The sequence below is a fragment of the Armigeres subalbatus genome, chromosome 1, assembly GCF_024139115.2.
Source record: "Armigeres subalbatus isolate Guangzhou_Male chromosome 1, GZ_Asu_2, whole genome shotgun sequence".
Taxonomy (NCBI): domain Eukaryota; kingdom Metazoa; phylum Arthropoda; class Insecta; order Diptera; family Culicidae; genus Armigeres; species Armigeres subalbatus.
In genome coordinates this window covers 5,035,419-5,050,586 of record NC_085139.1, presented here as the reverse complement: position 1 = coordinate 5,050,586, position 15,168 = coordinate 5,035,419, and the positions used below count along the sequence as shown (strand labels likewise).

Below are 15,168 nucleotides of genomic sequence, written 5' to 3'. Positions count from 1 at the left end.
TCATAAATTTGAACTCAAAAAGTCCAAAAGGAGTTGTAATTGCTGTCTTCGGGATGTCCTCTGGCGCGACAGGAATCTGATGATAGGCGCGTTGAAGATCAATGCACGAAAATATCTTCTTTCCGTGTAGGATGGTGGAAAAGTCCTGGATGTGCGGAATGGGATAACGGTCTGGTACTGTTATTGCGTTTAAAGCCCGATAATCACCGCACGGTCTCCACTTTCCATTCCCTTTGCGCACCATGTGCAATGGGCTGGCCCAGCAGCTTTTGGAGGGTTGACATATTCCTTGCTCCATCAAGAATTTGAATTCAGCTTTCGCTTCGTTCAATTTGTCTATCGGGAGTCTTCGGGGACGGCAAAAAACGGGTTGACTTGTGGTGATGATGTGGTGAAGAGTTTTTGCTTGTGTCGGCTGATGCCGCATATTCAACAGGGTTATGTCATAGAATTCTTTCATTATCTCGGCGAAAGGGTTCTTTACGTCGAAGGTGGTAATGGTGCTAGATTCGGCATCCGCTTTGATGGTGTTGATTTCTAGTCGCGTGGTATTATCTACAAGCTTGCCATTCCGCAGATCCACTAGCAAGTCATAGTGCTTGAGGAAGTCTGCGCCAATTATAGGTGATTTCACGTCGGCAATTGTAAAAATCCACTCAAAGGGGCGACGAAGGCCGATGTTAATAGTGAGACGTTTCGTTCCGTATGTCGGGATTGGGCTTCCATTCGCAGCGAAAAGTTGTCTTGATTTCACTGGGTGGAATTTCTCCTTAGGCGATGGCGGAATTACGGAAATATCCGCACCAGTATCGACGAGGAAAAACTGGGTCGATTTTTGATCGTGGACATGAATACGGCGAATGTGTATGGGGTGGTTCAGATCGGTGCTGGCTTCTTTCGAGATGGTTGATTCAAACAGGGGTTTGGAATTTTGCGTGCAATCAGGGGACTGCACGTACTTTTTTTTTCTTGGCGAACATACACTGGTATTTTTCCATCGTAGAAAATGTAGGCAACATTGGGATTATCGCCTTTTAGTTTTTCACATTTCCTTGCCTGAGCGCCATGACGATAGTGGAACCAACAGATTCATCGGCGGTTCTTCGGCTGCGATGGCGTCGATGATCTTCGGCGCCCAGAGTATCGGCTGTACGAACGAGGCCGCTGAAGGTGCTGGAAATTTCCGGAAAGAGCTTGTTCCAATCGATGTGTTAACGCCTCGATACGTTGCTCCAAATCAATATGCTGCGGAATGCTGGTCGATTGGACTGCCGAAATCTCGTTCCTAGGGGCTTACATGATTTTGTCGGCTACTTTCGCCTGTTCGTCCAAGGTGGCCGTAGGTATGGCGACGATGGTGGAGCGCACTGTGGTTGGCAAAGCAAATTCATCAGCACGCTATCAGTGCACCCTTTTCCGCCAAGACGACGCATTTCTGACAAAAGAACACTAGGTTTTTGGTCACCGAGTGTAATGCCAGACAGTAAACTAGTCAACCTTTGAGCTTCCGATGGTTGGAAGTGAGCGATCACAGCGGCTTTGAGTGTATCGTAGCGATCGTTGTTGCTAGCGTCGTTGCACATCGCGATAGTGCTATACACGAACTTGGCGCGGGGTCCGAGAGCGACAATGACAGCGTTGAACTTTTGTTTGTCCATTTTCACTTGGTTGACACTAAACGCTGCTTCCAAGCACATAAACCAGGTATCTATGTCATCGGCGTCGAACTCCGGATATCCGATTTTCGCGATAATAGTGGGTTCATTCACTCGCGATAAGCCCGACGACGCACGGTGGAGTAGCTAGAACAAATGGCTGGCCAAAAACCCATTCTTTTTTTCATACTTTTGCACGGTATTACATTTTTAGAATATTCTTTAATATTATCTCCATTATGTGTCATTGAAATTTTGACCTATGTTCCTTGTTAGTATTAATGACAACGTATCAAAAATCATGTTAATTTGATGATTTTTAGCGTGCCGTAAGACAAAGATCAGTTACCACTGCTGACTAATCTAAATAACACATATAATGTTAGGTTTATAGTACACAAAACATCATTTATAGACTGCCCTAGGACCTCCATGAGTTGAAATGAATTATATTTAACATTAAGATATTATTTCATAAACATAAATAACATGGAGTTTTTGACATTTTTTAACAAACTTCATTATTAAAAAAGTAGAAGTACTCTCTCGTATTCCGCTACGAGATTGTACACATGAAAATATAGGATTTCATCTTTCCATTGCGGATTAAAGATCATCCGCATTCGTCCGCAAACGAATTTGCGAGTAACTTCAAAATAGGTTGTTTTCATATTTTCCGCCATTGTTTTCAACAGTATATAGGCAGAAAAATTCCGCAGATAGCTGGTTTTTCTGGTTTTCGAGGCATTTGACACATAGACATGATTGAATACAACAGTAACATACTCTGTTTTTTTGTTATTCATTCGTTCATTTGGTAGGCTCAAATGCTGTAGGGCGTTAAGGAGCCGAATAATTTTTTTTTAAATACAATTTTGTAACCCAACCCTCAAATAATAATGTTAGTTTGGGGCATCTGCTACTCATTTAAATCTCTACAAAGCATAGATAATGCTCTATTATCTTTCATCTCCTTCTCACTAACCAATCTTATGGAAAATCTAAATATCAATTGTATTGAATTTGGCGATTGCATTGACAACAGATAGGGGGAATGACGGCTTTGGCAGGATTTGTTCTGTTATTGTCAGGGGGGTTTTTATGACTGATTATGCTCAAATTTGGCCTAAACATTCTTTGCATATCAAAGAATATTGTGGCTTTGGTCGACAAAAACCCCCTGCCAATAATAGAACAAAACCTGCCAAAGCTGTCTTTTCCCCTATGTAAAACTCGATATAACTTAAATACATAATAGCTGATATTATGTAGACAAGTTGAAGCAAAGAAATAATATGGGGTAGGGGATAAAACGGGCAAGTGCCACTTCAAGCTAAATAGAAACAATTCGAATAAGCAGTCTACTTGGTCTTAAGTGAAGTAACCATATGAAGCAACCTTGTACATAGGACCAAAACAGGACATAGAAAGAAACATTTCCTCTCCAAAAATAATCAATCCTATGTTATTGTAAGATGAAGATGTTTTAAGCTAAAAAAGTTTATGAACGACCCATAAGGGTGCGAAAACAATAGCCAGACTTTTGTTTAATCAATTTCAAATTTTACGATGCAACTGATGTTATGCGTGAGTAATCAGTGTTGATTGTACGTTCTGGGTAGCTTTCGCTGCCAAAAATATAATAAACTTGTGAAATAGGAGCTGAAAATCTAATGTTTTGTTTTGAATCGATTAATGTTTACCTTTCTGTAATAGGCCTTTATCAAATGCTACGCGAGATTTTTCATTTTCCACGTTTCCCACGTGAATTAAGGACAAAAGTGTGTGAAAAAATGAACTGTCATGGAGCTGTCGCTTCTGTGTCAGTTTATAATTTCATTTTTGAACATATCAAGAAAGGTCATTTCTCACTGGTAGGTGAATTTGCACCTGTAAAAATGTTCGAAAATCGATTGTTACTATGTTTTTGCATCATAAATGCAAAACCTACCAGAAAACGCCGAAATATAATTTTGGCCAGGATTTTGGTCCAGTTACCCCTTAGTGCGACGTACCGGACATGTCTTTTTTGTCGTCTTCAGACATTGTTCGAGACAAGATGTCACGAAGTGCGGTTGGGTTCACAATAGTGCTTTACTTTTCACAAAAGTGGCACGGAGTTTTCGCACACGCGGTTTTTCGGGTACGCGACAAATTCTACAGCTTTTCGATTCGCGACTTTGACGTACCGATCACGTCGGGGTCACCAAAATTTGGGGTGTTCCTAAGATTTCACGGAGTGAAAGATACGTGTTATCGGTAGTAGAGTCAATTTAATACTAAAATCTATATTACATTCGATAGGATATTTTCTGTTGAGTGACTGTGATACAATGTGTGAGTAGCTACTGTGTGTCACATCACTGGATGTTATTTTATCATACAAATGGTGTGATAAGCATTATAGTTGTGTCTCGCCACAGGTGTTTTTATAATCTTAAAATGGACTGCAGGTGGTCGAAGGTTAAGCTATTTCTGAGACCACAAGCAAAGCCAGTTTTCGTCCGAAGTGGCCTGTACCTTTCTATGGTGTACAAAAAGTTGTTGAAGAATTGGACCGTTTACAGTAGCATAACATAACATTATAACTCTTGTGAATTCCTTCAAATAAGCAGCACCAATCGTCGTTTTGAAGAAAAAGTTCGAACATTTAATTTAATTTATTTAGTATACATCTAAACAGATAACACTGAATCAACAATTTGACGCCACAATACATGGTTCGAGGCCGCATCTCTCCATCCTCGAATACGCCCCACGCTCGCCAAGTCGTTTTGCACCTGGTCTGCCCATCTCGCTCGCTGCGCTCCACGCCGTCTCGTGCCTGCCGGATCGGAAGCGAACACCATCTTTGCAGGGTTGCTGTCCGGCATTCTTGCAACATGTCCGGCATTAGCTACCTTCTGGATACTGGGTTCGCCGTAGAGCTGGGCGAGCGCGTGGTTCATTATTCGCCGTCACACACCGTCTTCTTGCACACCGCCAAAGATGGTCCTAAGCACTCGTCTCTAGAATACTCCGAGTGCTTGCAAGTCCTCCTCGAGCATTGTCCATGTTTCATGTCCGTAGAGGACAACCGGTCTTATTAACGTCTTATACATGACACATTTGAGGCGATGGCCAAACTTCCGCAGTTTCTTCTGGAGCCCGTAGTAAGCCCGACTCCCACAGATTATGTCCCTTCGTATTTCACCACTAACGTTGTTATCAGCCGTTAGCAAGGATCCGAGGTAGACGAATTCCTCGACCACCTCGAAGGTTTCCCCGTCTATCGTAACACTGCTTCCCAGGCGGACCCTGTCGCGCTCGGTTCCGCCCACAAGCATGTACTTTGTCTTTGATGCATTCACCACCAGTCCAACTTTGCAAATGTTCGGCCAACAATGTCCATGTCATCCGCGAAACAAATAAATTGACTGGATCTGTTGAAAATCGTACTCCGGCTGTTACACCCGGCTCTCCGCATGACACTTTCTAGCGCAATGTTGAACATCAGGCACGAAAGTCCATCACCTTGTCTTAGTCCCCGGCGCGATTCGAACGAACTGGAGTGTGCGCCCGAAATCTTCACACAGTTTTGCACATTATCCACCGTTGCTTTGATCAGTCTGGCAAGCTTCCCAGGGAAGCTGTTCTCGTCCATAATTTTCCATAGCTCTACGGGGTCTATACTGTCGTATTCCGCCTTGAAATCAACGTACCTGGTATTCACGGTGTGTGTGTGTGTGTGTGGTGGTGTGGTGCGTTGGGACCTGGTATTCACGGCATTTTTGAAGGATTTGCCGTACAGTGAAGATCTGGTCCTTTGTCGAGTTTGACGGCCGCTCGACGACGGATTGATAACTTCCTACGAACTCATTCACTAATGGTGACAGACGTCGGAAGATGATCTGGAATATCACTTTGTAGGCGGCATTAAGGATGGTGATCGCTCGAAAGTTCTCACACTCCAGCTTGTCGCCTTTCTTGTAGATGGGGCATATAACCCCTTCCTTCCACTCCTCCGGTAGCTGTTCAGTTTCCCAGATTCTGACTATCAGTTTGTTCAGGCAAGTGGCTAGCTTTTCCGGGCCCATCTTGATGAGCTTATCGGAGCTTATCCTTAACAGCTGCTTTATTGATCTTTAGCTGTTGGATAGCATCCTTAACTTTCCTCAAGGTGGGGGCTGGTTGGCTTCCATCGTCCGCTGAACTGACGTAGTCATCTCCTCCGCTGCCTTGACTTTCACTGCCTGTACTCTCAGTGCCATTTAAATGTTCCTCGTAGTGCTGCTTCCACCTTTCGATCACCACACGTTCGTCCGTTAAGATACTCCCATCCTTATCCCTGCACATTTCGGCTCGCGGCACGAAGCCTTTGCGGGATGCGTTGAGCTTCTGGTAGAACTTGCGTGTTTCTTGAGAACGGCACAGCTGTTCCATCTCCTCGCACTCCGCTTCTTCCAGGCGGCGTTTCTTCTCCTGAAAAAGGCGGGTCTGCTGTCTCCGCTTCCGTCTATAACGTTTCACGTTCTGCCGGGTACCTTGCTGCAGCGCGACCGCCCGCGCTGCGTCCTTCTCCTCCAGAATCTGTCTGCACTCTTCGTCGAACTAATCGTTCCGTCGACTTCGACCCATATACCCGACGTTGTTCTCCGCTGCGTCGTTAATGGCTGCTTTGACTGTATTCCAGCAGTCCTCAAGAGGGGCCCCATCGAGCTCACCCTCTTCCGGCAACGCTGCCTCGAGATGCTGCGCGTATGCAGTGGCGACATCAGGTTGCTGCAGTCGCTCTAGGTCGTACCGCGGCGGTCGTCGGTACCGAACATTGTTGATGACGGATAGTTTTGGGCGCAGTTTCACCATCATCAGATAGTGGTCAGAGTCGATGTTGACGCCATGATATATTCTGACGTCGATAATATTGGAGAAGTGCCGTCCATCAATCAGAACGTGGTCCATTTGTGATTCTGTCTGCAGTGGTGATCTCCAGGTGTACCGATACGGGAGGCCACCACCCGATCACGCGCCTTTGCATATCGCCCATCACTATGACAGCTGTTTCCAGCTCGTGTGGCCCAGAAGCTTTCTTTCAAGTGGCCCAGAAGCCTTCTTTCATGAGGCCCAGATACCTCCTTTCAAGAGGGGCTCGGAATCTTTCTTTTAAGAGGCCCGGAAGCCTCCATTCATGAGGCCCGGAAGCCTCCTTTCAAGAGGTTCGGAGGTCTCCTTCCAAGAGACCTGGAAGCTTCCTTTTAAAATACCCGGAAGCCTCCTTTCAAGAGGCTTGGAAGCCGCTTTTAAGAGGCGCGGAAGCTTTCTTTCAAAAGGCTCGGAAGACTCCTTTCAAGAGCCTCCTTTCACGTGGGACGGAAGCCTTCTTTCAAGAGGCTGGGAAACATCCATTGAAGAAGCTCGAAATTTTTCTTTAAAGAGACTTGGAAACATACCTTCAAGTGTCTCAGAAGCGTCATTTCAACATTCTAGGAAGCTTCCTTTTAAGAGACTCAAAAGCCGCCATTTTGGAGGCTCGGAAGCTTCCCTTCAAGAGGCTCAGAGGCCAACTTTCAAGAGATTCGGAAACTCCTTTCAACAGGTTCGGAAAACCCCTTTCAAGTGGCTCGGAAACCTCCCTTCAAAGGGCTCGGAATCATTCTTTCAAGTGGCTTAGAAGTCTATTTTAAAGAGGCTCAGAGGCGTTTTATCAAGATGTTCAGAAGCTTCCTTTTAAGTAGCTGAAAAGCCGACTTTAAAGGGGCTCGGAACCCTCCCTTCAAGAGGTTCAGAAACTTCCCTTCAAGAGGCTCGGAAGCCTACTTTCAAGATATTCGAAAGCTTGATGTATAGACTCAACTTGAATTGGAAAGTTTCACGAAATAATGAAAATTTCAGCCCAACTTATGGAAAGCCATATATCCCGTTAGTTTTCAGGTCCATTTTTAAGGATCCCGTGATTTACACTTATTTTCATTTACAGCAAAAAATTGGGGGTAGCTCAATTAATGCATAAGTTCGAAGGGGTACCTCTCAAGAAAAAGTTGAGAACCGCTGATGGCGTTGCGATCATCGGAGAAAACTCATTCGCAACAATGGCAACGCTAGAGGTTTAGGAGAGGTAACCCTACTGAGATTTTGAGAAGAGTGAAATATCTGTGTACTAAAGACACACTGAACTGCAAAATGGTGGGTTGACATCAAGCAAGGAGCGCCCAACATAGCTCTGGTCCCAACAAGTTCGTATCTCACGCTTCCACGGATCGTCCGATGACAAAAGACCGCCTTCTAAGGGTTGTGTAGTTAGCTGGTAGTGCAGCCTGGGCTATTGTCCACCTGGCATCAGCTAGAGTGAGAAGGTACGCCTTGAGCGTCTGTTCACCGGAAGGTGCGGCTCAAACAGCGTCTGCCTGGTATTCAGCGGCTGATTAACTAAATGCTGTATCGCGTCAGCTATACCTTAAGTGGCAGCCCCACTAGCGCGATGTAGGTAACCCGTCCCCGGTAAGGTGGCTTACTGAAGCCTCTCAAATACCACGAAAAATGGAGATAGAAGAAAAAAAGAACGTTATTTTTGATAAAGCCTATGGAGAGTGCCCAAAGCATGACGTAAAAATTGTTATCGGGAACGCTAACACTCAGGTCGGTAGAGAGGACTTTTTCCGTCCCATAATCGGTAGGGAGAGCCTTCATTCCGCTACCAATGACAACGGCCTACGGCTAGTAAATTTCGCTGCTGCCAGAGGGATGGCCATCAGTAGCACCTACTTTGCACGAAAGAACATCCGAAAGCACACCTGGATACACCCAAATGGTGAAACCCGGATGTTATCAATAACGCTGCGGGGAAGGGCCAGCTTCCGGCTGAACTTCTCAAACATGGCAGTGAGCAGCTTTATGAAGTTCTGCACCATACCAACCTGGATACCTGGTTGGCTACAGCGTCGATACACCTATGCCTGGCGTATTGTAGAGCTCCATAATCGTCGGTCTTAGGTGATGTTCCTCCAGTTTCCCGAACGTCCAGGGTCCCCAGGTCCGATTCCTCCGTGGAAGGCCGCGTACACGATGGCTTTTTGCAGTTGAAGTGGGCCTGAGGGCGCTCAATGTTCAGGGCGACTGGAAGCGATTGGCCCAGAATCAGGGCGACTGGAAGCGATTGGCCCAGAATCGAGTCCAGTGGAGAAGGATACTCCATTCGGCGTAGGTTCATCGAAGAGCTGTAGCCCATCAAGTATCAAGTAAGTAAAGACACACAAACAAACAAACAAATATAATTAATTCTGCTGAATCTCCAAGATTTTTCATTTCAAATTTCTTCGGAATGCAAAACAGAAATTTTTCTTTTGATTACGTTGAATTTTACTATAGAAATACTCAATTAGGTCTTCCAGGAATTCCACCGAAAGTTCCTCCAGAAATTCTTAAGAAAGTTACTCCAGATATTACTTCGTCCAGGAATTCCTCCAGAAGTTCCCTAGGAAGTTCATCTAAGAATTCCCCAGGCATGACAATTCCCTCCAGGAATTGATCCAGAAGTTCATGAACTCCTTGCAAACTTGCTTTAGGTAATCCTCCAGAAATGCCTTCAGGTGCTGCTTCGGAAGTTCTTCCAGCAATTCCTCTATAAAGATATCCATTGAGTCCTTGGAAATTGCCTCCAGGAATTATCAGAAATCATCGATTTCTTCAAGAATTAGTTCATCCAGCAAGTCCTCAAATCCTCAGTAAAGGAAGTTTCTCCAGGGCTCACCCATGGAGTTCCGCCATAAATTCCTCCGGAAGTTTTTCCAACAATACCTCCAATAAATCCTCCAGAAGTTCCAGAAATTTCTCCGAAAGGTCCTCTAGGAATTCCTTCTAAATTCCTTCTTCTTCCAGGAATTACTCCGAAAGTACCTCTAGCAATTCCTACTGGAAGTTTCTTCAGGACTTCCCCGGAAGGTCCTTCAGGAACTCCTTCAGAATTTCTTTCCTCTCTTTCCTCTCGAGAATTTCCACTATATGTGGGGAAAAATATTCAGAAAATATGGGAGGATGAAGAACTGCCTGTCGGCTGTTTGGATGGCCTCAAATGCCCAATATAAAAGATAGGGCACAGACAGACTAGAATTACAGAGGGATCACTCTTCTACAAAATTGTGTCGCGTATTATGTTTAGCAGACTGAGCCCTTCGTCGGCGAATACCAGGCAGGTTTTCGTGAGGCCCGATCATCGGCGGATTGTATGTTTAACCAAATTATGTGTCATTTGTCAAATGATCCTTGATAAATTACTGGAGTACAACTTGCAGACTTACCATCTGTTCATTGATTTTAAAGCAGCGTACGATTCAGTGAAAATTTATGAGCTGTGGCAGATAATGTCTAAACATGGTTTTCCATCGAAACTGATTAGACTGATGCATGATAGCTTGAAATCAAGTATTCGGATTGCAGACGTATCAGCCTCAATTATTGTGACCTTAGATGGATTGAAGCAGGGTGAACTGCTTGTGAGGTGCGTCAGAACAACACTCACCCAATTATATTGTAAATAGAGTTTGAACGACACAACTTCCTTGACAGCTGCATTAGAATTGAAATCTCTTGATCATTGATCACCTTCTCTTTGAAATGTGTCAACCAACAGGCACTAAATCCGAACTACTTCCATCTCATTCTGGTGGAAAAATAATTTTCTCAACTCATCAAAAGATGCGCTCCTAAAATTGTTCAAACCAACAGAACAGATCACATATCTAAAATCAATACTTTTACGATCATAAAAATGACTAAATAAAACACTGTGCCCTGGAGTCCTTGAACTTCTTAAGGGCGTCAAAGAATATCTGCACAGCTTCATCAGGAATATTATCTCCTATCAGGCTATAAGAAGCATTTTTGAGAATCCGCATTGGGTTTTAAGATTCACAGGATTCAGTTCTCGAGTTACTTGCAATTAGGGTCTACGCAAAAAAAAAATCACATACTAATGAACACAAAACAATCAACCTTATTTCTGAATGTTTCATCTTCTACAGGAAATCATTCCCCTGATGCAGCACGCATCAATAAAAGTTTTACTAATAATATTCGAGCTAATCCACCTAACACATTGTGGAACAGAGCAACTCATAAAACGCATGGGTTTACCACTTGAGAAGCATCAAGTGCTGACAACCGATGGCTACGTCCTGACGATGTTCCGCATCCCCGGAAATGGATCGACCTCGCCAGTAGTGCTTCTACAGCATGGCCTTTTGTGCTCATCCGCCGATTGGGTCATTTTGGGTCCCGGTAAATCTCTCGGCCATTCGCTGGCTACTCGTGGCTACGACGTTTGGTTGGGAAACGCCCGCGGGAACACCAACTCGCGAAAACATGTGTCGCTGTCACCAGATAAGCCGCAGTTTTGGGACTTTAGTTGGCACGAAATCGGTATGTACGATTTGACGGCGATGATCGACTACATGCTGAGGAAAACGGGCAGCAAATCGATCCATTACGTAGGCCACTCGCAAGGAACTACAGCGTTTTTTGTTATGGCGTCGTTGAAACCGAGCTACAATGCGAAAATTCGCACAATGCATGCCCTGGCTCCTGTTGCGTTCATGAGTAAACTGAAGTCGCCATTCATACGAGCAGTCGTTCCAGTTTCCAACCAGCTGGAGGTGAGTTGTCGTTACTTTCACCAGTTGACTTTATTAACCAAGCTATTGACATTCACTTGAATGTTTTCAGTGGACGTTGCGTATGTTGGGGGTCAACGAGTTTTTGCCTAGCAACAAGATGTTAGTTTCAGGAGGTAAGAAGGCTTGCGAAGATTCATCCATGTTCCAAGAAATCTGTGCGAATGTACTGTTTCTAATTGGTGGATACAATTCGCCCCAGTTGAACCGTACAATGCTGCCGCTTCTTTTACAGCATGTACCAGCGGGTTCTTCTGTCAAACAATTGATGCACTACGCTCAAGGGATTAACAGCGGTCGATTCCAACAGTACGATCGGGGCACAGTGGAAAACGTGGCCAATTATGGCACAACAATTCCACCGGACTATCCACTGAAAAAGATAACAGCTCCGGTGTTTCTGCACTACGGTGACAACGATTGGCTAGCAGCAGTTCCGGATGTCCGTTTGCTGCATCGGTATCTGGGTAATTCGTCTCGACTTCTTCGGATTCCGGACAAACAGTGGAACCATCTGGACTTCGTCTACGGTACGGGGGCGAAAGGTTTGCTGTACAATCGGGTCATAGGTCTGATGGAGCAGTATGATGAGAACAAATCCGAGAAATATACCTCTTTGGTCTAGTGGCGACGTATTGATTCAAATGCTGAACAAATCTGTATTAATGCTACGAAAATAATGAATATCTATTAGGCAAATTAACGACTATAGAAATATCAACAAAACAGTCGAATAACGTGAAAAAAGTGGTTATAAAGAACTAGTATCATGCAAAAAGTGATTGATTTGCGTTCCAGCTTCAACATTGCCATTGTCAATTCCTCGTAAGCATATTCAGTTGCATCATTTCATAAGATTTTTTTAAATTTTAATATTGAATTTGTCCTCAAGTTAGAATGCCTAAAATACTCATGATTAAATCTCATTCGTGTTGATATGAACAATGCGTGCGCCGCAAGCTTGAATGAAACACGATGAGCATGGAGCTGCATGTATTTTTGGAAAAGTGAAAATTTATATCCATCATGACATCACGTTACTCGTGATCACCCGACATGAAACCTGTTTATCGGTTATTAAGCTATCTATTATTAGACCTTTTTACCCAACAATACAAAATTAGATTCGATATTGAAAGATAAATTTGTTACTATCATTGTCTAATCTAATATTGATTTGTGTGATATTTAAGTGGCCTCGGCATAGAGCATTCGAGTTCAACGCAAATTATGAACTATTTTGCATGCTGGAATCTCGATTATGTACCTAGCCATGTACTAAGAATTTATTCATCTGCGTTTCATTCAAACACTGGCATGGCTCGCTTTAATTGGAATGTTGCATGCACGAACGTAGTATCGAACATCCTTTCGCCCTTTTTTACGTGTTGCAAATGACCTCGTCACCAGTGAGCTGCCCTACTGCTTATTCCAATCGGTTCTATGTCAGAGGCCAGGGACATCAACGTTTCGTGACTCGGAAGTGCGGTGTAGCCCGGAATGCCATTGGCTTATCTTCAGTCATCTTAATACAAAGCACATCAGAACACAGTGGACTTTCGGTAAACATAGTTGCAAGGCGGTGAAGAAAGTGCCTTTCAGGGGTTCTGCAAAGCATTGAAGACGTAGAATGGACTTGTTACGTGGAGTCATTTTGAATTATTAGGAAAAACTCGACCTCGTGATACTCATAAATTCGGTTATTCAGTTGGTCTAGTTTATAGGTAAGTAAATTGGTTAAAAACAATTTTTTGTTCAATTTTGGAAGAGAGTTTTGCTTTCCTCGTAATTTAAGTTTATTTATAGACTGCTCACCATTCTTGGACAGTTTAGAGCGATTATTTCTCATGTTGGTCGGTCTGAATGTTTCAAACACTTCTTTCGATTACAAGTTATTAGCAATTATTGCAAGTTATAACCCAACATAAAAATTTCACGATTAAATTTATGAAGGAACTAATAGATTTTTAAGATATGTGAGGATTTTCAAAACGAATTTCCGATTTTTGATAAACTGTTAATAAACCTGGAGAATTATTTGAAGGGGAAATTCGGGAGTAAATTCTGGAGAAGTTATATGGGGGTTGACAAATGAAGTTGTATTTTTGTGGCTAAGGTCCATCGGCAATAGGATGAGATCGCAGCAAACCATGCGCGCGGACGGTTGCTTTTAAATTTGCTGTCACGGTTTTTGTTCGGTTCTGCAAGAAATAGATTCGGCTGATGTATATATTTTGCATATGTACTAGAAGAAAAAAGTTTAAGTTATTTGATGTTTGCGATTTTCGAGTTTGGTGACTTTTACTCAAGTGTATTCTTATTTGGATCAATTTGGTGATTATTTCAATATGTTTTTATATGATTCCAAAACTAAATTCGCGCTGGATTTAAAAATCCGGAAGTTTGTTTATGGATCCATTATCCAATTGATAATGGTAGCATAAACAGGCGGGGATTATTGCAAGTGAAAGTGACCTCGGACTGGACGTGAGTTACCAGGCAGTCTGAAATGGGTCACTGAAGCTGCAGTAGAGCTAACACCTTCTAACTCCCGGGCTAAAGCTGACTTTATTAAAGACAGCTTTTTTCCATAATACCACTGCCGGACAGTGGGAGTTCAATTGAAGATACACACATAAGGTCCTTCGGCGATAGCAGTTTTAATAAGTATCAAATACGTTTTTTTGCTTTGTCATTTCGATTGGTCGGATGTAGGTTAGCTTAGCTTGATTGACTGTGCTTATCGTAGTTGATAGTCGTGATTGGCCAAGAAACAACAAATATGCTTATCTCACCAATTGAATAGTCTTCTTGGGATTAGAAAGTTATTCTCACTGTACATGATTTCGAGAATACCCGAAAGAATTTCTGAAGGAATTCTTCTAGGAACTTGCAGAAGAAATCCTGAAGGAACTTCTAAAGAATTTCTAAACGATTTCCGAGTAGAATTCTTTGATGAATTTTGGGAGAAATAGCTGGAGGAATTTCCAGTAGAATTCCCGGGAGCTGAATTTCGAAAGGAATTCAAAGGAAATTTCAGGAGTTCTCGAGATGATTTATACAAAAATCTAATCGAATTATCATAAGAGTTTCTGGAGTAGCTCGTGATGGAAATCCTGGCGGAGCTCCTGGAAGATTTTCCAGGGAAAATTCCGGAAGAACTTTCGGAAGATTTTCGGAGGAATTTCGGGATGATTATCCTGAGAAGCCCTGGAAGAACTTCCGGTGAAATCCCTTAAGAAACTTCCGTAGGAATTCCTGGAGGAATTTAAGATATATTCCTAGTTGAACTTCAAGGGCAATTGCTGGGAGAAATACCGGAAGAATCCCTGAAAGAGCTTCCAGAGAACTCCTGGATCACCCTCCGGAGGAATTCCTGGAGGAACTTCCGGAGGAATTCCTGGAGGAACTTCCGGAGGAATTCCTGGAGGAACTTGCGGAGGAATTCCTGGAGGAGCTTTCGGAGAAGAATTCCTGAAGGAATTTCCGGAGGAACTCCCAGAGGATATCCTGTAGGAACTTCCGGAGGAATTCCTTCAGAAGCTTCCAAGGGAATTGCTGGAGGAACTTCCGGAGGAATGCCTGAAGGAACCTCCGGAGGAATGCCTGAAGGAACTTCCGGAGGAACTTCCGAAGGAATGCCTGGAGGAACTTCCGAAGGAATGCCTGGAGGAACTTCCTGAGGAATTACTGGAGGAACTTCCGAGGGAATTCCTGGAGGAACTTCCGGAGGAATTCCTGGAGGAACTTCTGGAGGAATTCCTGGAGGAACTTCCGGAGGAATTCCTGGAGGAACTTCCGGAGGAATTCCTGGAGGAATTCCTGGAGGAACTTTGGAACTTCCGTGAAAATTCCTGGAGGAACCTACG

At 43.6% G+C, this 15,168-nt stretch overlaps 2 protein-coding genes across 2 annotated transcripts in view; one reads left to right on the top strand and one right to left on the bottom strand.

Annotated features, from left to right (window-relative positions):
- LOC134220046 (lipase 3-like) overlaps window positions 1-15,168 on the bottom strand; it is a 56,358-nt gene that overhangs the window by 6,396 nt on the left and 34,794 nt on the right. The gene's annotated exons all lie outside the window — the stretch shown is intronic.
- LOC134211980 (lipase 3-like) lies at window positions 1,711-11,995 on the top strand. The gene is made up of 3 exons (XM_062689422.1): window positions 1,711-1,755; window positions 10,652-11,281; window positions 11,352-11,995. The coding sequence occupies exons 1-3, from the start codon at window positions 1,711-1,713 to the stop codon at window positions 11,922-11,924; spliced, it is 1,248 nt and encodes a 415-aa protein (XP_062545406.1). The 3' UTR covers window positions 11,925-11,995.

Coding starts and splice junctions, on each gene's coding strand:
- LOC134211980 (XM_062689422.1), top strand. CDS start 1,711: ATGTCATCGGCGTCGAACTCCGGATATCCGATTTTCGCGATAATA. Junction 1,756..10,651: donor ATCCGATTTTCGCGATAATA/GTGGGTTCATTC, acceptor CATCTTCTACAG/GAAATCATTCCCCTGATGCA. Junction 11,282..11,351: donor CAGTTTCCAACCAGCTGGAG/GTGAGTTGTCGT, acceptor GAATGTTTTCAG/TGGACGTTGCGTATGTTGGG.